This window comes from Bombus vancouverensis, chromosome 11 (assembly GCF_051014615.1).
Source record: "Bombus vancouverensis nearcticus chromosome 11, iyBomVanc1_principal, whole genome shotgun sequence".
NCBI lineage: Eukaryota > Metazoa > Arthropoda > Insecta > Hymenoptera > Apidae > Bombus > Bombus vancouverensis.
The window spans coordinates 9,947,885-9,971,174 of NC_134921.1; the positions used below are offsets into that span (position 1 = coordinate 9,947,885).

The 23,290-nt window shown below is 40.6% G+C and overlaps 1 protein-coding gene across 3 annotated transcripts in view; it reads right to left on the bottom strand.

The window, feature by feature from the left end:
- Window positions 1-25: 25 nt before the first annotated feature.
- atos (atos homolog atossa) overlaps window positions 26-23,290 on the bottom strand; it is a 43,825-nt gene continuing 20,560 nt past the window's right edge. The window contains exons 1-9 of one of the 3 annotated variants that reach the window (XM_033330108.2): window positions 10,923-11,230; window positions 10,444-10,658; window positions 9,720-9,940; window positions 8,989-9,211; window positions 8,281-8,446; window positions 5,298-7,788; window positions 4,838-5,159; window positions 4,393-4,592; window positions 26-3,775 (exon numbers count right to left, since the gene is read on the bottom strand). In XM_033330108.2, coding sequence (XP_033185999.1) covers window positions 3,607-3,775; window positions 4,393-4,592; window positions 4,838-5,159; window positions 5,298-7,788; window positions 8,281-8,446; window positions 8,989-9,211; window positions 9,720-9,940; window positions 10,444-10,658; window positions 10,923-10,983 — 4,068 coding nt within the window. In that variant the 5' untranslated portion in view covers window positions 10,984-11,230 and the 3' untranslated portion in view covers window positions 26-3,606. Of the gene's footprint in view, window positions 3,776-4,392; window positions 4,593-4,837; window positions 5,160-5,297; window positions 7,789-8,280; window positions 8,531-8,988; window positions 9,212-9,719; window positions 9,941-10,443; window positions 10,659-10,922; window positions 11,231-23,290 lie in introns of those variants that run through there. The other 2 variants (XM_033330109.2, XM_033330111.2) reach the window with 2 other exon arrangements.

Genomic DNA, 23,290 nt, shown 5'->3' on the forward strand with positions numbered 1-23,290 from the left:
TCTATCAAGTAAACACACAGAACAATTGTTGTAATGCATTGCTGTAGTTTTATTACGTTTGGCCATGCGTACCATAAATGTGAGTTCGCTCTCGACAAATGTTTCTCTCTGACCTCACGCTTCGCTCGCTAAAAATAATAAAAAGTATATCTTAATAATAACAATAATTTTCATTTATAAAATAACACTACCCTATGTACATGTCTGGCGTCCATCAATGTGTTCAGGTGACTCAACAAATGACTCAACAAAACGTTCTACAATTATCATTGACAAATAAAGCTCGCAATTATCATTGATCGAACGGTGCTCGTCTTCTTTTCCTTGCTGTTTTTTTTTTTTCAATTATCAAGAGACCGAACAATCGATGATAATTTACAAATCAGGTTCTAGCCACGTCGACGTTTGGTAATTAAAATTATATACTGGCAATAAAAAATAACTTCCATTAAAAAAAACGCTTTAAAATGTAATCGAATGAAAACAAAAACTAAAACACATTGGAGAAAATTGATAAAACGAAATGGAAGTAATTATGAAGAATAAAATAAAATCTTTTATGGCCGAGAAATAAAAGTTAAAATAGTGATCGAAGCTGTTGGATTCGAAACGTTTGCGTCGTTGAGCGCTTTCAAAAGCCTATCTTTTCCTCATTTTCCTTTTGTTGTTAAGTTTGGCACCGTCGACTTAACTCGTCCCCCTTTTCCAGCAACAAGAGAATGCGTTTCGACTTCGAAGTAATTACGAACCATTATTCCGACAAAAGTTTATCACAATAATAAAATTCTTAGTGCGCGTCCTACAAGTTAGTGTACAAGTTAATCGTCTCTCGATTGCAAATTCCAAAAATACAATATTCGTATTCTCCTCCTATCTCAATGAATTTTTTCAAGAAAGGTACACTAATGAATTGCACATATTTTTCGTTCAATTTCTGTCGTATGAAAATTAATTACACGCATCGTTGAGATCTCCCTGTTAAAGCTACCAAGCGACTTTTCAATGATCTGGGAAAATATGCTATTAAAATTCGCAGTGTGTACACTTCGTTTTTCTAATCGTCCCACAAGCGAGATCCAATTGAAAAAAAAATTCGCTTCCAATCGGTTGGCAACAGACATCCAATACTTTGGAAAAAATTCATCGTGGCGTGGAAGTGATGATTTCAAAGTGGAAAAACAATAGAGAACAAGACGAGTTTCCCGTGATTTTTAGAGATTTTTCAATGGACCTCGCTTTTGCTTTCTGCTTCTGTTCAAATGGGATCTCTCGACCAGGCAAACAACTATTGCTAAAACCCCCTTAAATTGTTATTCAACGATTCATCTATGCTACAATGTATTTACAGCATGGCAGTGATTATACACTCTATATTTCCTTGCCGTACAATACACGTGCTACAAAAACTTTTGCAACGTTAAAACAGCTTAATTCTTCATCGACCAGTGAATTTTAAGTAATATTCTCGTATGATTCAGGCGAAGTATTATCGACGTGGATCAACGTAAACGTACTCGTCAGCGTACGTAAGAGTACACAACATATTTCTCGTTCTGAAAGACAAATTTCTTTGAACGAATCACAAAATCCATCTGTTACGTCTACGTGTCTCCACCGTGTCAAGTTAATCGAATTCTAATTTTAATAAGAGCGAGCACAACAAATGCCCGGAAATTCACCTGAATTGACATCTTATTTAAATAGCAAATTTGGTCGTATGTAGATCTAAAAAAATTCGACAATTTTTCATCTGACAGAAGTGGCAGAAGGCGCTGATAAGTTAAACGACGAATTAAAGAAGTTTCGCGATGAAAGAAAAGTCAGTGAGTGATCCTTCAGGTGAAATTCAAGCGGTATTCGTGCGAATGCGAATAGTTTCCTTCCTAAATTATCTTCCTGTTTTCTTGTTGATTTCTGTTTTCTCGTGCGCGTAGAAAAATAAGGGAAACGTACCGTCATTTAATACAGAGACAATAATGAGCGCCGTATAACTGCGAAATGTATGTGTAATTTTTTTTTTTTTTTACGGTTAGTAGTTACGCTCGGTTACATTCCTCATACGACATTAGTATGATTATTAATTAATCTAGGACATATTCACTACTCAAATAGATACTTTATAATATAATTACTCTTTATAGTCTATCAAAATATTCATCACAGTGCTACGGACACAAGATTGTGTTCTGTTTATATGTGTAAATAATGATTCTTTTTCTTCGAGCAGGAAAAGTCGTGTAATCCAGCCACTCGTTGATTCGCAAACTACATCGTTTCACACGAAAGCGCCTTCTTACATTTTTCTTTCTCCCTTTCTCCCTCCCCCCTCTCACACTCTCTCTCTCTCTCTCTCTCCTTCTGTTTCTCTTTCTTTTTCTTTCTCTTGTTGCTTTTTTTTAATAAAATAAACGACGATGTCAACCGTCTTTCAATTTTCTTCTGAAAATATCAACGAATCGATAAATGGTATCTATTTAAATTACACTTTAAACGATTTCCTAGATCACATAGTTCTCTGTTTATCATTTGTACAATAGTTTGAGGATTCTTTTAAATGTCAACGAGAGACCTGATTCTTGATATTTTCTATGCTCGTATCACTTATTTCTTCTTCCTTCTCTCTTTTTTTACTTCTTTCTTTTACTAACGTAGAGTGCTACACACATATGACAGTATCATCCCGTTTAAAAAATTCTTAATCGACTTTTACACATGACTTATATTTACAACAATAAACCAGAGAGATGGCCTAGCAAGGAGATCGTCTATCTTATAATTAAATCGACGAACTCGGGACAACTAGAAATCTTATTCGTTTCCGTCTGAAAATATACGAATGCGTTCGAACGCGAGAAATATGAAAGACAAAAATTCAAAGCGACGATCGTCGCCGAAAATCCGAGAACGCGTACAGCGTATAAATTCAATTCAACGAAAAACAATAATTCATTCAATTGAACTAAAAATTTGGATCCGCAAAGAAACTAAAACCGAAAGAAATCATTGTAAGCTGAAATTAACATACGCCTTGTTTTTCCGCGTTGAAGATAGCATTACCGGCAATTTGAGAAGAAAGAAAATAAATTGTAGCTAAACAATAAGCAAAACAATTCTTACTAAAGCGGCTCGCAATATGCCCCTTAACATTCCTTTCTCCCTACCAATCTGGAACGTTACATTTACGAAAAACAATCTTTTCTTCTGAAACTTCCTGCAAACATTTTTCTCCAAACTGTTACGTTGCCTTCTCATATTCTTCGCGAAAATAATCTCAAAATATGAATGCCCTACTAAGGACCGCCAATATACCTTCCTTTTACGAAGGATGGTCTTAATTTACTACAAAAATCTTTCTCCATCTGGACATTTTCTCCTTTTCTTTTACAACCTTCTTTCCTCCTCTTGAAAAGGCCATATTCACCAAGATTTTCTATCAGCTCCTTTTCATGATCATTCTTCGGTAATGTGAAAGATTTCTCAGGCATCATTTCGAGAAGATCTGTTTGGAATTCTAAAAACAAAAACTGGTCTCTGCTAAACCTCTGCATGAAGGGGACTAGGCGAGCGGAGTGACTGACAGCAACCCCATGGAAAGAGCCACGTGGCTCAGCACCTTGGCGAAAATTTCGGGTTGGTAGGACCATGGATGTAGCTTCGCAGTTCCTTTGGTGGCTCTGACCCAAAATCCGACGCCGTGTCAACGTCGGACTTGCGACAAATGATCATACGAATGTCCGTATGCAGATAAATCCGGCCAGACTTACCGGACATAAATCTGAAATGAAATATTTAACTTTAGCGTGGCAATAGAGCGATCTCTGAATGCATGTGAATGTTAGTTGCATATTGATAGGTAGAGAGTCAGTGAAGATTCAGTTAGTTATAGAAGAGAGCGATAGAAAAGCGTAAAATAGCGAAGATCGTTACAGGAAAAACGATCGTGGCTTCCAGAAGTCTCTTGTATTATAATTAAACAATTAATAATATTAGTGAATTGACAATTGATATTCTTTAGAATATTAAAATTTCAAAATTGTTAAACTTTACTATTTTAATATTCCACAATTTTACATGAAGTTTCGTTAATGATGTTAACAGTTTAACGGTTTAATTAATATTAATAAGATTCTACAAAAAGATTCAGATGTATACATTGAAGTTTACATTACCTGTCAGTATTGTTATTCTAAAATATTATTTATTTACTATCTATAAAGAAATTCGCACGAGGAAGCCTCGATTACTGTTAGAAACACTAGGTATGAAATCTTTAAAACTTTAATTAACGAGGAGAGGGATCATCCCTCGACCATGGATAATTAAAATTTCAATGTTTACAAAGCGGACAAAATTCGTGGTCTCTAACAGAAACTGAGATGTTTCCTAACGTACCTAAGATGTACGAGGTAGCGTAGTGTTTTATCCCGTAGTGTTCTCTGACGTAAAAAAGTATGAGATCGTGGTGGCATATCAGAAAGATCGTATAGTACTACGAACATCTTAACGACTGTACCCAAAGGATTGAGAAGTGTTACTTGAATAGTACCGCTTCTTGGTACTTGGTAGCCCTTTTTGCCCAAATTAATATGTGCCTATGAAAAAGTAAACGGAGTTTGTCTCATCAATGTCCCGTTATATTTCTAAATATATCATTCAAACGCAACATTGGTAACAACAAAATTCCTTTTAATTTAAAAAAACAGGGAAAAAGATGAAAAATTGCCAATTCGTAATATTCCAATATTACAAAAGAAAAAAAAACAGATAAAAAGTAGAAGAAATAACAAAACTCAAATGAAATAGAAAAAATACAGTAAAGAACACAAGATGTACGTACGAGATAGGGCGTAGAAACTTTATCATTGTCACCGAGCGTATAGAAGAACACAGTGACTGGAAGCTTTCGATGTTTCGGACAGAACGAACCGCTGGCACCTAATTCCGCCGTGAAACCGTGAACGGTGGACACAGGTTCGAGTCTACCATTTAAAGCTGATTCCTCGAAGCTGCCTAGAAGAGCATGACTCTGCGGTCTACTGCGAGAAGTTGAACGTCTTTTTGGTGTCTCCTCTCCTTCCCCGAGATTCTCCGTCTCTCTGTCTGCTTCTTCCAAAGACACTGCACCTGGACTTGGCGGAGTGTTCAACTCGAACAGAGCACTGAAACGAAAAGCTCATTTCAACTAAAGGAATCTTTTCACCGATATGTTCTTGTACCGTATATAGAGTTGGCTGACGAGAAAGATATCGAATTTAAAATGTGATCTCGTATTTTTCAGCTGTTTCTTCGATTCGTACCTTCTTTTTGAGGAGACGGTGTTCAGACTACTATCGTAATCGAAACAACAGCTGCCTCTTCTCAATGGAGCTGGACTAGATGTCAATGGTAAACCGGTTCTACTATGGAACACCATCGAAGCTGCGTTTTCCAAGGATCGTCGAAATCTTTCTTGTTCGATGGCGGTCGGTACCGCTTTATCCACTGTTTCGTCCTCCTCCGTGATGGCGTTGTCTTTACCAAGACTATAATTTCGATTCTTCTTCCCGACACTCGGAACAGAATCTTTGCAAAGCTTCGATACAGTTTCATCTTCCTCCTCTTCCTCCTCGTGCTCGGTTATGCTATCTTCGTCGTTTGTACTATGCAGTCTATTTTGCCATTTGGACGTCTCGACTTCGTCGTAGTCGCAGCTATCCTTCTTGTAATTTGTACTATAGATACGTGAGTTTTGATGTGCGCCATTTGTACTAAGCTCTGAAGGATCGGGGCTCGCGTCACGCTTCTCCGTTTCTTCGGTAATGTTCGAGAAATTTATCCTTCTCTTTGCTTTGCTATCCCTGAAGTTCTTTGGATCGTGTAGGCTTGGTTGGACGTTGTTGTACATGAACGAACGTTGACCGATCTGTTGGATCGCATCCTGCGGATTATCCTCTGTCGAAGTTAATTTCTTCTCGTGCTCCTTCTTGAAAAGCTGCCGGAACCGATTAAATCTCTTGTTGAACGCCATTGGCAGAGACTTCTCATCCTCCATTGACAGTTTCTGTTCCTGATACTTCTCGTTGGCCACGTTATTTCGATTGTTTTCCATTTCGTTGGTGGTCATTGCCAACGTGGACCTCGATTTGGTCCCACAAGGAACCTCCGACTGGTTCCCTCGGTCTTTGCTGGTTCGCAAAATTGCTCCCAATAATATATCTGCTTTGTTCGACACGTTCTGCAGACAGTCCACAGTGTCGTTCTTCCTCTTCTCGGAATTATTGCATTTGATCGCCTGTAGATTCTCGTTCGATTCATCGCCATCCAGCTTCTCGCGTTTCTGGGGATTGTAAATGTTCTTATTGCCATAGATCTCAGCGAAATTGGTCTTCTCTAAAGCTTGTTGGTCGTTTTTCCTACATAACTTGTGATTGCAACTTTCGCAGGACTTGGCACGGTTCACCAAATTATTTGTCGAACATTCGTTACTCTCCACATTCCCGCACTTCGTTACCAGCTTAGTCGTTCCATCTTCTACTGCTTTCTCCGGCTTCTCTCGTCTCTTTACCGTCCTGACACTTGTCCTCTTGCGTTCAGTCGGTGTTCTAGTTCTTAAAACAGCCAGAACTTCGTCGAATTCTTGCTGGCTCAACTCCAGATTGCAATTTTTAAATCTCGTTTCGTTTCCGTGTTGCTCCTGACTCTTCAAATTCGTAGCTTTCACTTTATTCTCTATGTAGCTGATGTTTGGCGTGACTCCGAGAACTCGTCCAGGAACCTTGGTGAACCAATCCAAGAAGCCTCCTTCCTCTTTTGTTCTGTCTTTATCATCAGGAAACGATAGCTTGGATATTAATTGACTCAAATCCTTTCTGGATCTCCCTTTGTTATTGACGCCCCTGTCCGAGTCCGTGTCCAAAGCTTCTCGTCCAGACGATACCGCTCCAGAATTCGATAACTTGCACGACGACTTGACACAGCTTTGATGCACCATGCAAGTGGAGTTTAAGGAATCCTGTTTTAAACGATTATTCGTCGATGGACCTGGATTTGATTCGTGGAAAGGACTGGGTTGCCTAAAGGGATTGATCACGAGACTCGAATCCTTACTGACTGGCGCTTTGTAGATTCTCTCAGAGTCGTTGAAATAAGTTTCCTTGTTTCCGCGTAAGCTCTGAAAAGCGCACTTGCCATTTGCGTTACTATTATTCCAAGACTCAACAAATGACCACGGCAGCGACGAATTGAACGGTATCAGATTCTCAAATATCCCATTCTTCTCCGACTTTATCTCTCGTTCTTTCTGCTTCTTCTCTAAATTGCATTGTTTATCTTTAGAATTCGACAACGATTTTGCGTCACGATCGTCGATCGTTCGTTTGTACCGTTTCTCAGTGTTCCCATCTCGCCCGTCGATGCTCAGCTGCGTCTTAAAACACCGCTCCAGATTATCTGAGTTTAGGTTCTTCCTATTCCTGATACTGTTCTCCTCGAATTTGCAGTTCTGCCCTTGCACAAGTTTAATACCGCGATTGATCGAGATCTTGGCGGAACATTTCGGGTAGCTGGAGCTTTGACTGTCTTTCTTCGATTCTTGCGTTACAGCTTCCTGTACCGAGGGAAGAGGCATCGGTTGAACCGTAACGCAGGAATTTGCGTCTGTTGGACCACACGGAAGAGATCGACGACGCTTTCTCTCGCGGTTCTGTCGTGGAATCGCTGGCGGTGGCGGTGGAACGTCCTCCTCGTCGCAGGGACAATGATGTTTGCCGGGCTTGTTGCAAGGTGTTTGCAGTCTGTCGTCCACCAGAGCTGTTCCAATAAAACATACTTCTTTTACGACATATTCTAACTTCGGTATCGTAATGGACGTATTTCGAGCATCATCTTCGCTAATTTATTAACAATTTGACAAAGCAAAAAGGAAGGAACATATTTTGCTAATTTAGTAACAATTTAAAGAAGCAATGAAAGAGAAGAAACTTATGCTTTGTAATATAATTAACCCTTTCGTAACTAGGTACAAGATATCTCGGTAACACGATGTCGTCATTACGAGATATCTTAGGGTCGCAATGACGATATCGAGTCAACGATATATGTACACATGTACGTATACATGGTCGCGAAGGATTTAAGAAAAAAGAATCGAGAAGCAATATGACGTTTACCCACTTATTTAATATAAAAAAATGAAAAGACGATAGTTCGGTGTATGGCCAAATGTACATAAACTGAGACACTCGGAAGGTGATATTCGAACGTCGAAATATTACGCTGATCGATTCCAATTCCCCTCATTACCAGGCAAGACAAGGGCTTCGGGATTTTGCGCAGCGCTCGGAACCGGGATAGCCTTGGTAGGTGTCAAAGCCCTCGCTACACCCTCCTCGTCTTTCTCTTTGATCGGATGCAACGGACAGGTGAGAATCGGTACCTCTTCCATCCTCGGCAGTGCCCACACGGTGACCTAAAATTTACACGAGAAATCCTCTTCAGCTCCATTAAATGCAGTCGCGGTACTTGGAACGAGATTGGGTAGCCGGTGACTCATCTGCTGGTTAAAAGTAGGCATTCGTTAGTGTCCTCGAACCACCAGAATAGAACCGTGGAAGGTACTCTGAGTACGTGGACGAGAGAACCACCATGCGAATTACATGGACAGTTCGAGGAACATTGACCTCGCCTTTATCGTGAGTCAAACGCATCATTTCGAGCGTTCCCAGCGAGCTATTGCTTGCCAGGGAATCCTTGGATCGATTAAGCGCATCTATCTTCATCCAACGAGCTTTCGCTCGTAATATGTTTCAACGCGAATATAAAAGAGGCAATGATTTTCATGAAACGTGTAATGTAAGAATAAAGGAACATCGAACGTGAGAAGGATATGTTAATCGATATCACAGACAGTTCAACTTTTCGTTTGCCAATTGATGACAATGTTCCTGAATTAATGGTATAAGCGGACGATTTAAAACGACGCTGATAAACGATAAGAATCGATTCTTTTACTTTTATAGAATTTCCATCTCCCTGGCCAGCTAAGGGGAACGTGTGCTCCACGGGTGATTCCCGGAACTTTCTCAGATTTTCTTCGTTATATGGCACCACCCTCGTCACGATGTAACTGGGATCGACACCGTTGCTCCTGGACCACCATGCAGCGACTTGGCTGAAGTGAAGTCGTGAACGGACTGCCTGATATAAACCGTAGAAGTTCATCGTCTCTGGGCTCCTGAACATTGTTATTTGTTCGATTTGTTAGTGTCAAAGAAAGATATTTCTTGTTCTTTGTTTCTTTCTTCAAAGAAAGAAGAAAATTAACCAACATGATCCAATTAACCACTCGCCGAGACATACATCCACGTTCAAAAGTCTTAGTAAAAAAAAATCTTTAATAAAATCATTAGTATGTCTATCGTATAAAGTACCAAGTTAAATGAATTACATTTAATCGCATTCAGTTGAGCCAATTATTTCAACCATTGAATGTTATTGATCTTCATGGTACAATATCTCTTACACTAAGATAACTATACACTTTGTAAAAAATATAATTATACATAGATTATAATTTTGATATATAAACATATTATATTTGCGTTGCAAGGTGTTTTTCTCTTATAAAAGTACGATCAATTTCGCTGACGAATCGAGTGAAAATTTGTTTGTCAAGAGGGATTAGTTACGTATGCTATTATCGTTGAAATAAATAGTCTAGAGCAACTGATTGGCATACTTACTTGCTGGGAACGACACAAACACACCAATACTCCAGCAGCATCTCCGACGCTTGTTGCCATGGTGAGATTGATAAGGACGGCACAGTGCAGATCGGGTTCTTGCACGTAGATTTGGCCAAACCGCATGGACAGTTGCTGCACAACACCACTTCGATGGACAGGAACGAACCAATTGCAATACGATCGGCGATCTCTCGAACCAGTACAAGATATCGATCGCACTGCACAGATTATATGAAAAAAGAAAGGCAAATGAGAAAACCATTGTCTATAGAAATTTTAATTACTACGATTTCAATAGAAGGGGAAACGATTTAACGACGTCATTCTGTTATCGAAACAAAGGTTACAGTGGCGAGCACATAAATAGGGGACACGTTTATTTTACAGACCTGACTTAATTCGGTCTGTAATTATTATTCGAAATAAAAATTTGAAACAACGTTTCAGGCCACAGGAAATGTATTCTCGAATATTCTACTATTAAAGTAAGCAGAAATACAACTGATTTCTAATTATTACTGCAAGTAAACGTTCAACGATCGTTCTGTATTTATACGTATTTTTAAATCCTGTGTTGTAATAAAGAACGAGAACAGAATGCCTCATAATGTAATTAAGATTACTAGTAGTTGTTGTTTCCTTATTTATACGCTGGCCACTGTATGTTCTTGGAGAAGCGGTTTAGATATCGTGGAAAAGATTACGAGAACAATTTTCTTACCAAGTAATTATCTTCTTCGCACACGTGGTCATTAGGCACCGACTGCATAGGCGCTGCACAATGTGGGCCCTCTTTGTAGCCACGTGGAGGGCCCTGAATCCTCCCTTCGCACACCAGGACTCCAAGGGCTCGGAACACGCTAAGAATGCCACCCCGACCGCCAACCCCATTTGGGCTGGGAATGCCTCCTGTCACCGCACCTAGGCAGTGCATACCTGCAACGAAAACGAAAATTTATCATTGGCAATGAAATTTATTCGATATTATTTCCGTATATTACTCGATAGTTTTGTATCGATTATCAAAAAAAAAAAAAAAAATTAAATTTCTTCATCGATCGAGTTTCTTTAATAAGAAATCGAGAAAAATGATTTTTAAAAGGCGTTTAAAAAATGTTTGAAGCAACTGGGATGCGCGATTGGTAAATCGTAGAAGATTGGAATAATGGTTTTCCAGAGGAAATCAGCGCGAACACGAACCTGTGCGCATTCTCCTTCTCTGGAAGCAATTTCCAACGCACTGTAATAGGATCGTGGACATTTTCGAGAGCTGCTCTCGAGGGAATGAAAACTGGAACGATTCGCGCACGAACTCCGCTATCGTTAATCTTAAGCGCGCTACCGCGACGGACCATCCTTCGAACTAGGCTCAGGTAGTTTTTTCGCGATGCTCCTTATCGGAGACACGAACTTTGCTGTCCAAACTGGCCGCGTTTAGAGTCACAGAGACTGGCGCCAGTCACCATTGCTTTTTGTTTCTTTGTGAATCGTCACGAACACAACAGTTTACGTTCATTCCGTTCTTCTGTACTCCATTGATCCATTGTTTAATCCCACTATGATCTTTCAACGTTTTATGTCTCTAACTCGTTTCTCCTTTAATCGAGCACTTTTAACGTTTCAATATCAACAACGCTTCCTTCTTATCTTCTTTAAACCTAAGGAATTCTCCAAAGATGCGATTCAGTCGGCGATGATCCAGAGAGGATGCAAAAGGTTTAACCTATAGAACAATTGTCTGACAAACGATGTGAGACATTCTGACCGTCTCTTATTGATTTCACTGTTCCGTTAATCGTCATTTTTTTTTTAAATATTTCCACCTCGCAAACAACGACGTCCTAAAAGAGCTGTAGACTCGAGAAACTTTCACCAATTTCAAATAACCCGAATGAAAATTTCATCGAAGCTTACTATCCGAATATGTGCACATAAAATCATTTAACGCGCTTGAATTTACGAAACTAAAATGCTAATAGCTATGAAACTTTGTTCTACAGGGTTCTGCAATAATAAAATGTTTCCTTCGATCTGCTTCTCCTGCAGATCAACAAGTTTCCTATAGGAAAAGCCACCAATCGCTGGAGCGCGTGAAAACAAGGCATGTAAACGCATAGAAGCATAGAAAATTGCGCTTGTAGGGCATCGAGATATCGGCTGCACAGATATGATGGTCAGGCTTTCGTACGGTTTTTCTCGTTTCTTTTTGCCCGACATCCGATCCGAGATTTCGTCGTCCGTCTTCTGCCGGTCATTATGTAAAGGTGAATACGCAGGAGGGCGATGGGCATTATTTATAACTTTGCCCGCCGCCATATGCGGCGAAAGCGACCAACCGGATTGGCTTCCTCGCCACTTTCCTCCGAGCGTTTCAGCATTCGAGCGAACGGACACAGAATACGCTACGGTGTAACGCTATTCATCGGTGGAAAACTTCTCGGAAAATGTAACTCACTTTTCGTTGAAATTCGATAAATCCTGTGGAAGATACTTGAGAACGAGCTCACGGTTTGACGAGAGAAATATCTCATCCAGAAACGTTCTATGCTTCGCACTATGAAACTATGTTTAGAATAGTTGTTCCTTGCTATTCGTCCAGGCAAAGTATCGCATATTTCGCCACTCTTCTTCAATTCCACAGGACTTTGTACCATTCGAGTAATTAATTACTCGAGACATTCTTAATTGTAATTAATTACAAGTTGAACTTCTATTTCGAAGGCAGAGCGACAACGTTAGAAGATTCCTGCTAATCCGCTGAATTCTACTTTTCAACGACAGTATCGCTATTCCTTTCGCTTGGACTCTGCAATTGTACAAAATACGAAGAAATTGGAGTATTTTAAGATTAAACGTAGAACGTTGGAAAGGTAGAAAATATTCGTAAAATATAGAAAATCTTATCCATCCATCGAGAGAGAAGCTCAACGATCGAGTGGAACAAACGTCCATTTCATCTTCTCAGAACGTAACGCGATTGGCAAGGAAAGCAAAGGAATCGTTCGATCGATAAGATCGTATTATATATACATGGGAAAATCAAAACGACGAAACCACGGTAGAAAAATCAATAAGATCGCAAGAAAAACGTCGCTGTCGCCACGGAAATTTCACCGACGATAACTTCAACCCCCGCGACGATTTCCCCGCCGTAATCACGCGGATCTGTCGCGGACATATGTAGTTTGAGTAGCAAATGAAACGATTACGTCCGTGCACTGAGACTCGACTCGCGATTAGGCGACGCGAAAAATTGCCGAGAGCCACAGAATAGGAGCTGGCGCGACTCGCGCTCGCACGATGAAGAATTTGAATAAAGAACTGCGCGGCACTGCCTCTCACACTTGGCGTCTTTCACGTGTGTCGAGGGTCTGTGTACAAGGGAGAGCTTGTGGGGCTCCACGAGGGTGATCGTACTCGGGTGTCATGCGCAAAAAGTTCGTAACCCTTGGCGAAATCCTTCGAGAGACGCTGTCCAGGATTAAGAGACAACCAGCGCTATCGAGATACTCTTTATTTTATAAAAAAAAAAAAAAAAAAAACGATCCAACCGATTTGCGACCTAATCGATATCGATTGAACAACGTTCCCTTTACGAGTCAAGGATTAGTCCTTGATTACTGTATACTAATCGCTTGGAACGATCGAGTATTTTTAAGCTCGAGTCGCGTCAGAGTCTTGGAATAATCCAGTCGCTAGAAAAAGTTGCTTTCTACCGCTTCTAATCGCATCGTCCGATAATACGTTGCTGGAATCTTGTTAGCACCCGGCACCGTACTCGTATAATTAGTCGCTCTAAATCCTGGAAAGTAAGTTGACCAGAAGATGGCTGGCGAACGGTGTTTTTAATCGACACTGCCAGACGCAGCTTCTTAAACGGCAGAATGATGGAACGAATATGAAGCTGAGCTAAAGCCGAGGATCGATCAGGGATGAAAAGCAGACGTCGAAAATTCGCTACCTTCCCAGGAGTAATACATCAAGTTACTTTGAAAAGAACAAGAGCGGATCTTCCATCGGTGATAAGTATCAAATAGTGAAAAAAGTACTAAAAAATTACCGTTATCCGACAAGAAAGTTCAGGATATTAAGTTACTGCTCTAAGCTCGCAGAGATACGTTCGTGAGAAACTTGCAGTTTTGATTGGAAGGCTCTGGAGTGATCGAAGGACGAAAGAAAATCCTTCGCCGACGATAAGCACAAGAGAAATAAAAAAGATAATAAAAAAGGTTTTATTACAGGATACAGAAGATCCAAGTGCTCGTTTCCTGTTCCAAGCTCGGATGCTTTACGATGTACACGTGGGGATTAGCCATTTCGATGAGAGATCCAAAGTAATGGAATCACGAAAGACGGTCTTTCATCGATGATACATATCAAATGGCAAGAAGTAATAGAAAAAATACTGTTACCTAAAGTTCAGGGAATATTAGGTTTCTGTCTGACTGATTCTTACTTTTTCGTTAAAATTACGAATTTGTAATCCCGATCGGAGATCCAGAATGATCAAGGAACGAAAGAAAATTCGTCGTCGATGATACGCATCAACGAAAATGAAAAGGACGATAAAAAGGATCTTTGATAGGATACAAAAGACCAAAGTACTCGTTTCCTCTTCCAAGGTTCGATGCTTCACGATGCACGCGTGAAAGATTAGCAATTTCGATTCAGGAGCCAAAGTGGTGAAAGAATGGAAGCAGATCTATCGTCGATAATACACATGGGAAAATGAAAAAAGTGGCAAAAGATTACTATTGCAGGATACCTAAAAGCGTGCAAAGTACTTGGTTCCTCTTCCAAGTCTATAGCTTTGAGAGGCACGCTTGAAAAACTTGCAATTTCGACTCGAGACTCAAAGTGATCCTGAGCGAAACTTTGACTGCGCGATCAAAGCGGCGGAGGCCAAGGGTTTTGGCTTGGTCATTGGTCGAGGGCAAGCCGTTCGAACGTCGAAGACCTTCGCCAAAGCAGCGAGGAAGGGATTGGCGTTACAGAATAAAAGGCTCGGGTCGTGCGAGCTACGAAGCATGTATTATAGTTAGCGACACGGGAGGCTGAGGGAAAGGGCGATGCGCTTCTGGTGCAGCACGGTGTGAATGCACTGGCTGGTCCAGCTGAGAAAACACCGGCTTGTTGGCGCCAGTATTATCCAGCGCGTAGTAAACAAGCTGCTCAGAATTATTCGGCCAAACTTATACTTTCGCGACTCGCTTCGTACTTTCTCATCGTCGAATATAACCAACGCGATCCGCTCTTAATTACCTCGACCTTCGCGCGTTTCCAATAAACATCGCCGATCCTGGGAATTCGTCGAAGAATAGGTCGTTTAAGAAACAATGGAAAAAAAAGGGAGAAAGTCGAGGAGGAAACGCACAAGAGCGAACCTTTTGGAAACACAATAGCAACTAGGTTGCAAAATCCTTGCGTGGAATCTGAACTTCGAGAATTGCGCGAGATTTGCAGTTGTGGAAGATTTTACGCTCTCTGAGCATCGAACTGGGACCAAAGCTTCCAATATTTTTCACTCTTTCTAATAGGAATTCTAATAGGAAAATTTATTAACTCGACAACCGGGGACTGTGCGAGACGGTGGACTAGCAAACAAGCAGCGATTATTAGTAACTAAACGACTATCAATTATCGCCATCCGTGTGACAGTTAGCATAGGCAGAACTCGAGAAGCTTGGAACGTAGCAAAGCGCAGCTATCGCGTTCTTAAACGCACGATGTACAAATAGAAGCAACGAGCCATAGAATTTATCGAGAAAAGAAATGAAAGAACGAAGATTATACGATCGGTGTTTTGGCGTAAAAGGTAAGAACGTAAAAATGTGCACGACTTGTACGTAAAATAAGCGGAAAGAACTGGCTCGTCATCGCTGTTGGTTTATTGCATGTATCGCATTTCGATATGCATTTTGTCGTCGATAAACTGTCATTCATTTGTCGACGCTTTATGATCCGATAAAGTTTTTTTAGAAAGTCAAGTTTGGTTCAATGAACACTACAAAGCACATCGTGCTTTATGCTCGATCGAATTGGCTGGCAGAGACCAGGCGAAGTATATGCGAAGTGCGTATTAACTTTTACACGTACCGGACAACGAACCGTGAAATTTATGGTTGAAACGCGTGCGTAAACGCATTAACAGAATTACACGGCACCCAGGGCTGCCTACTAATTATATTAACGAAGACGATTATCTTTTATACTAATTTGGCGGATATCAAATTCTCCCTTTGATGCGCAGATTCCCTTTTTATCGGAATAGAAACCAACTGTTGCAATCGTTTCGATGACACCGATGCACACTCTGTATGGGTTCAGTTTTTTATTGATTGAAATTTTATAAGTAAATTTAACAAATTATCTATGGACGTGAAGTCTGTAACTTGTAGCTCGTCGACTCGTTGATATTATCGATCGACTCGATTTTCTGATATTAAAAATTCAGCAAATCTCGAGGACAGAGAAACGATCGTTCTCCATATCGTTCATTCCAAATTCTTCGTAATTCTATGATCGTCAAGAGGTTGAACGTTGCAGAAATACACTTCAACTCCGACAAAGTAGAGAGCACATAGTGGAAAATAAATCGAGTCTACGTTGTTGCCGAAATAATTGGTTACAATCAGCGACATCCGGCTAGCCAGGGAGCAAATAAAATGCGAAATTACAGGTTCCCGGCTATGATAATCCATCGTAATGCGTGACAGTAAAATTTGTTACGTCTGCGACGTCATTACGCCTTATTGCTGGTGAGCTGCAGCTCTCGTCAGCGGCGTCGAATTAGAAAGCGTGCTTTTATAGACGAAATCGGTAGCAGCGTGTGCATCGTTATCGTTTCATTAACAAAATATCAACGTTCTTTTATCTCTTAGGGGCAATAAATGTCTCGCGATTCAACGAGCGTTCAACGTGTGCTGGAAACGAATGCAAAGGAAAAGCCGAGAAATTAGCAGCTGGCAACGGGCATTAAAAATGCAAAAGATTCGTGCCAGCTAGCTCGCTGTTATATTTCCCGTTTGCAAACTACCAACTGAAACGCAGCAAACGACACAAAGGCGAGCCGTATACTCGCGTTTCCCTTTCATTTATGCACCGCGAGCCGGAAGAAGCTTTTCGCGAAATCTACCGGCAGGCGAAAAGGATTTTTGCGAAACTAGTCGGACAAGTAATTAGAATCGAGGAAAAGAAACCGAACGAATTACTTTTGACCGCTTCCTTACTCCTTTCTAACTCCTTTAATCGTATCGTATCGCGCTATATTTGTTTTTTTTATCTCTGCAAACTTCTTTCTCAGCGACCTTGCACTGTATTTTTATCGCTGGCATTTCTTAGCGTCCTTGCTTTATTTCATTTAACTTATTAAGCGAGTTGAATATCCTGTTCCATGCAAAGATAATCGCACGCACAATCGTACAAAGAAGCGAAGAAGGAAAAGAGAAATAATAACAATACGAAGAAGAGAAAGGCAATAGAAGGAGGATGAATAAAAGCAACAAGATAGGTGGTCGATTTAGCGCAAGGAAAGCTAAGCATCCGTTACCCAGTAGTTCAAAATCGAGGTTTTTAACGTATTTACATTTCATATGTAAAAAGGTCAATATGGTCAATCTGTTGTTGTTATCGCCGCTGGAATTGCGTTCGAAATAATTGATTTTAAGGAAATATTCAGGAAAGAGTAAGCGAATAGATAAATTATAATCATAGAGGATAAACAACGATATCGAAATTGATTCGATTTGACGTGCGTCAGCTGTTTTGGAATGAAGAAAGACAATGTAACTTGAGCAAAACGTGATAACTGAATCGACGAATCGTTTCGAACGAGGACAAAGGCGTTGCGAAAATCGCCGGAGAATCTCGCAACGCGAGTCCAAGGCGTAGCAATACGAGCTTATCACCGGCCAACCGGATGCATAATGCGCACGTAAAGCCACGTTTTCCTTCCCTAATCGCTCGTGTTTACACGCTCGATGAAGGAAATCATTGATGAGGACGAGGCCGTCTTCTGTTGCCACCGGTCCGTTACCAATTAGCTCGTTAACATGCCTCACAATGCGCTAAGGCCGCGCCTCTGCACACGCACATCCCGACCAATAAACCATCTCTAAATCCGATTCCATCTAAGCTCTGGAAAACAACATTCCTCTACCTCTAGCAAGCCGAGAGTTACTTTCTTAAGCCTACTGCGCTATTTCCATTCACATTTTTCTCTATTTTCCAACCAATCGTATTCTTGTATGGTTGAAAAATGTCTTACGTTTGAAGATAAAACGGAGAAATCGTTATCGGTCGGTATATTCTATAGGATGAGATATAAGAAGGATATGAGTGGTAGGCATCGTTAAAAAATTGTAACGAAAAAACGATATACATAATGAATATGCGTTGCTATGCTACAAAGTACAAATAGATCAGGAATATTGAAATCTAGCAGCAGTTAGAATTTATCATAATATTTGTACGGTTGCAACTTCAACGACCAATGGACGAGAACTTGTACGAGCGATAAATTCAATTTTTTCGCTGTTGCCGATCTTATGCGAGCGGTGAATATTTTGGAAAGGAATTGTAGTCGAAGTTGTAGAAGCATATATTACGATACCTTCTAGCTACAACTACTAGATTTCAAAATATTCCTGATCTATTCGTACTTTGTACCGCAATAACGCACATTAGCATTACAACGTTACATTTCGTGTATCGTTGTATCGTTCTGACTCTTTTCACAATGCCTTCAATGACACATGTTTACATGACGTTTTCCTCTTGTATACTAACGGAATATACTAACGATGTTTAACCTGATGCGTAAAGATCCGTTGAAACCGTTAAAAATTGACGAACACGAAACTGAAGGTGACACGTAAAACGATTTTCGAATTATTTTGGTCGATACAAGTAGTTAATGAAACGACGAACAATAAAGTTCGATTCACATTCGAACAAATAAGTTTCCCAAGGATAACGGATTTTGCGAGCGTTCAATTTCGGAGACTCGTTCCCACACAAGTCGGAAACAGGAATATCATCGAGGTAGCAGGCAGCGACGATAAACAGGATATTCTCTTTTACGGTCGCAAGTATTTTCTCGGCTCACTCGAAGCGAATCCCGAACACGTATGTACCGTACAATCAGTCGCAAAGACTGAAAAGGCTAACGATTGCGGACCGCCTCGCCAGGCAATCCTATAAATCTTCCTACGTCACGCGTCGTCGAACTCTCCTCGTCGAGGTAGATTCGAGAGAACTGGAAACGATGATTTTCTTATTTCCACGCTGTATTCAGCCACCGGAAGATACCGCGTAGGAAGTCGGAGGTGTCCGCTGACCGCAAGGAAAAGGAACATTCAGCGAAATCGTAGCGGATTGCGTTTGAACGTCTTTTACCTTCAACGACTTTATTTTTATAAATCAGCGAGAAATCAAATGCAAAATTGGTGCACGGAGAGAAGAAGCGGATCGATCACGATGCACAACGAATTGAGCGAATCGTTGGCTAAAATAGAAAATCGTATGCAGAACCAGAAATGACTTAACTCAAGGACAAACGAAACATCTCTAAAGTGGAATATTTACGAGTTAAACGATCCTCCACCCTTTTGTCGGACGGATAATTTCTCAGGCAGAACTCAGCTGTTTATCCAACAACGGATCACTGTCATCGTGACAAAACCTTTCTGTCGTCCCTTCGTCCTTCGAGAAAAGGGTCGTCGGTTGCTGCGTCTAGACGCGGCCCGCTCACCCCTCTGATTTCGGAGGAATTACCAGCACGGAGGTTGAAGAACCCTGGCGGCATCGAAAAAAGCCAAACGGAGACAAAGAGCTGCTGATTACGCATGTGAAAATGGAGAGGAGTCGGCCTGCGATTAATCGGAAAGCCTCTGCAAGCAAATCTTCTGTATTATTTATATACTCTTCCTTTCGGATTTATCAGGGACCGATGTATAACGCTGTTTGTACCCTCGATTGGGAAAAAAGTTCAATCGCTATCGTTAAGATTAACGTATCGCTATACATGTAATGTACGTATCTCTTTTAGCGTCTCGTTAAAAAATGCAATCCTTTATTGCAATCGCGTGTGAGTTTATTTCTATAAGCCGCTTGTTGAACGTTTTTTATTTGGAAAACTCGATAAGAGAAAGCTTGTACAATCCAAAGATCAGTTTCTTTTTCAACCGACGGAGTAGAGGAAGATTTCGCAAGGGTTAATAAACCAAAGAGTAACATGATCGCGTAATAAATAACAGGCAAGGTCGATGGTAAAACAGTGGCAAATTTCGGCTCGCTATTTATCACGTACGTTTCGATTGTTCGTTATGCGAGTTACGGACTGAGAAAAATAAACTTGAAGATTGATCGTACAACGAGAATAACGAGAACTGACCTCGTTCCTTAAATTCTGCTATTATTTTTACACGAGTTTGATACCCTCTTTGATTGGGCTTGTTCTCGATTCTACGTCTCTACAGAGCTACTTTTTATTCCCTACACGATTTCACGGTCATTACGCAAAGCTCGAAACCAGTTATCGCCTTTTCCCATTCGATAGTATAAATTACGAGCGCTACTTCGACCGCGTTCGTGCTTCTTCTTTTTACTCGACGATAAATTCCTGCTTCGCGGGAACTATTGTGCAATGCAGCCAATTTAGCAGATTCTTTCCCTTAACGATACTACGCTGTTTATCGCGACGATATACAACACGCAAGGAGTCGGCCCGGTCTTTAAAAATTCGAAATCACGCGGTTCACGAGAAACGAATCGTGACGATAAGTATGTAAATGCAATAGAAATGTCTCGTTCGCGCGTTAAAGAACGTGATTGGTTTGTCGCGAGATCTACGGTAATAAACAGAAATTTTTCCAACGATCGAAATGCGAAAGTAGAAAGACAAATATCTCCTATACTACTATTTTCTACATATTCAAACAGAAGAAACGTGTACTAAGTTCTTCTCGTTTTACGATGTTCTTATATTCTTACTCTCCTTTTCTTATTTCTACGTGCAAACTGTACGAATGCTTTTGCCACTCGCGGTATACATATTCCTCGTGAGATTTCGCGAAGAACATTCGAAGAACGAGAGAGAAAGGGCCAAGGAACATACGGAATTAATTCTACCTTTCAGCTTGACACAGTTGCGTAACAACGACGACGACAACAACGATGACCAACGACGAATTCGCTTCTTTTTCGTAGCCTTCGCAAGACAATGGGGACGGTTTTCGTTTTCTTCTTTTTTTGTTCACAATGAAACCGGGCAAAGTCGCTGGCAGTTTCGGCCGTTGCGCAAATGTAACCCCTTTCATGGGGAATAATGGAGAAACGCGAACTGTCAACAAGGAGTCGTGCGTTTCCATTGATTGCCTGCCGGAGCAGGCGAACAGCGCCGACCCTAAAAGACGTACTAACCGTTCAAGAAATCTCGAACTTGCTGCACCGGCCAGACTGCACCTTGTTTTCTTTCGTCACGTGCAGCAAAGAGATACAAGCCCGTGGCTGCGGACGTGACACAACAACAAATTTAAAGGGACTACAAAAATCTCGAATGGTACGAGCCGTTTCGAACGCATCTGCCCATCCCTGCGATCCCCCTATGCCGGCAATTAAACTTGAAGCGCCGATTTCTGCACGAATTTTACTACCCATAACACCGTTCGTAACCATCTCAATGATACAACTTTTATATCCTGTGTCGCTGACTAGCACCGTAAAAGATAAAGTTTCTTTGTTACTGTCGATACATATGTATGACGCATTATTGGAGCAACGAGCATTGCCTTGATCATATTTGGTATAGAAATTAATTCAGCATTTTTATGTAAATTTATCATTTGCTTATCGACGTTGCTGCAATCGCACCGAATCAATTTCTACGTCCGATACAATCGATACGACGCTTCTTCACCGTATCGGTATAGTATGTGTCGATAACGTTGAGCATTTCTTATTCAACTTTTATGGTAGCAGCGAAGTAGCTTGTCGGTTTGTTGAATAAAAAATTGTAAAAGTTGTATCGAGGTATATCTTTTCACAACTTGCACTGTCCTTTCAGAACAATTTCTCATCGTTTATACGCAGATTAAGATTGAGTTTAGTCTACCAGCAAAGTCAATACATAAATGGTAAATTTAGGTAGAAATTACAGTCGTCGTTTGAAATTGTTTAAAAAGTGGCCGAATAACAGTTGAGCGATAGTGTTCTTCGAGCTTACCGAGAAGCTACTACGATGTTTCTTCTTATTTCGTTCGACGCCAGGGAGGATATTATGGTAATATCAAACGTTGAAAGCCAAGGAACTGGCTTCAGACGTAGAACTCGGAGAAACAGATACTGCTCTTAGCATAATCTTCTTAATCTCGCAGACCGAGCTCTTCTACGAAGAAGTACGTGCAGCGAACGAAGTTGAAAAGGGCCATTCTTGCGCGTATCGTCAGCTCCGCTTTATCGAATATCGCGGTAAATTTAATTCCGTTCCATTTTCGGTCGTGACATGTACAGCCCGTGTAACTTAATTATACTAATTTGCTTCTTGTCGCTGCGCAAACAACCATACCTTCTCCTTGCTCGCCATAGAACGACGGACGTGACACGAAGGTAATTAAGCGGACGACAAAAATCGGGATTTTGCCGCTCGAAAGCACCGATTCGCTTGCTTTGATGGCATTTACGGTCTAACGACACCCACGACTGATCTTGCTTTTACGTTATGGCTACTTCCATCGATGAGACTTTAAACTTAAACAGCAATCAATGACCCGATCAAATCGTACACACTTGGAATCTATTTTTACGACCTCATTCAGATTAATTCAAGCAGCTCGAGATCTCTCTATTTACTTGGCTATGCACTACGCATATTTATACAAAGTCGTATTTTTATGAATATACATCATTAAAAAATGGCGTTTAGATAACAATTTCCATGTTTTATATTTCCCATTTGTCTTACATTTAAAACAATCGTTTATCGGCTAGAAAAACGTTCCGTTTTTTTAAATAGCTGATTAATCCGATATAACTGATATCAATTATCTAAATACTAATAATCAATAACAGTTGTCGTGATTATTTCAACACGATCAACAAATCAGAGAGTGATGGTTCGAGATAAGAAACTGTCCTTGCTCGGATAACGCGATTTATACCCTGCTGCAAAATTTACGTATTGTTGTTCGTCGATACGCGTGATGAAACTTCAAGCTTCGAGAGATATGTTTCTTTCAGTCAGAGGATGTATGACTGCTCTTGGAAATCTTAATCTCATTTCGCAATACCAAATTTCTCTGCGCGAAGGAAACCTTCACAAACAATATTTCCTTTTTCGTTCGGCACAACGACCAGATGTTTAATAATCCTCTCGTTATGCAGTTTATAGCCCACACGGTGCGTACGGGTATCGTGTGGGTTTTCAGAGCGGACCTAATATCAAACGATCGAAAGATATCCGCCAACTGACAATGAGTTTCGTCCATTAAGATATTATATTCCGCCTCTGCGAGAAAATCGTCGTTCGTGTAATTACTTCGCATTTGTCACGAATATTTGCCTGATTCTGA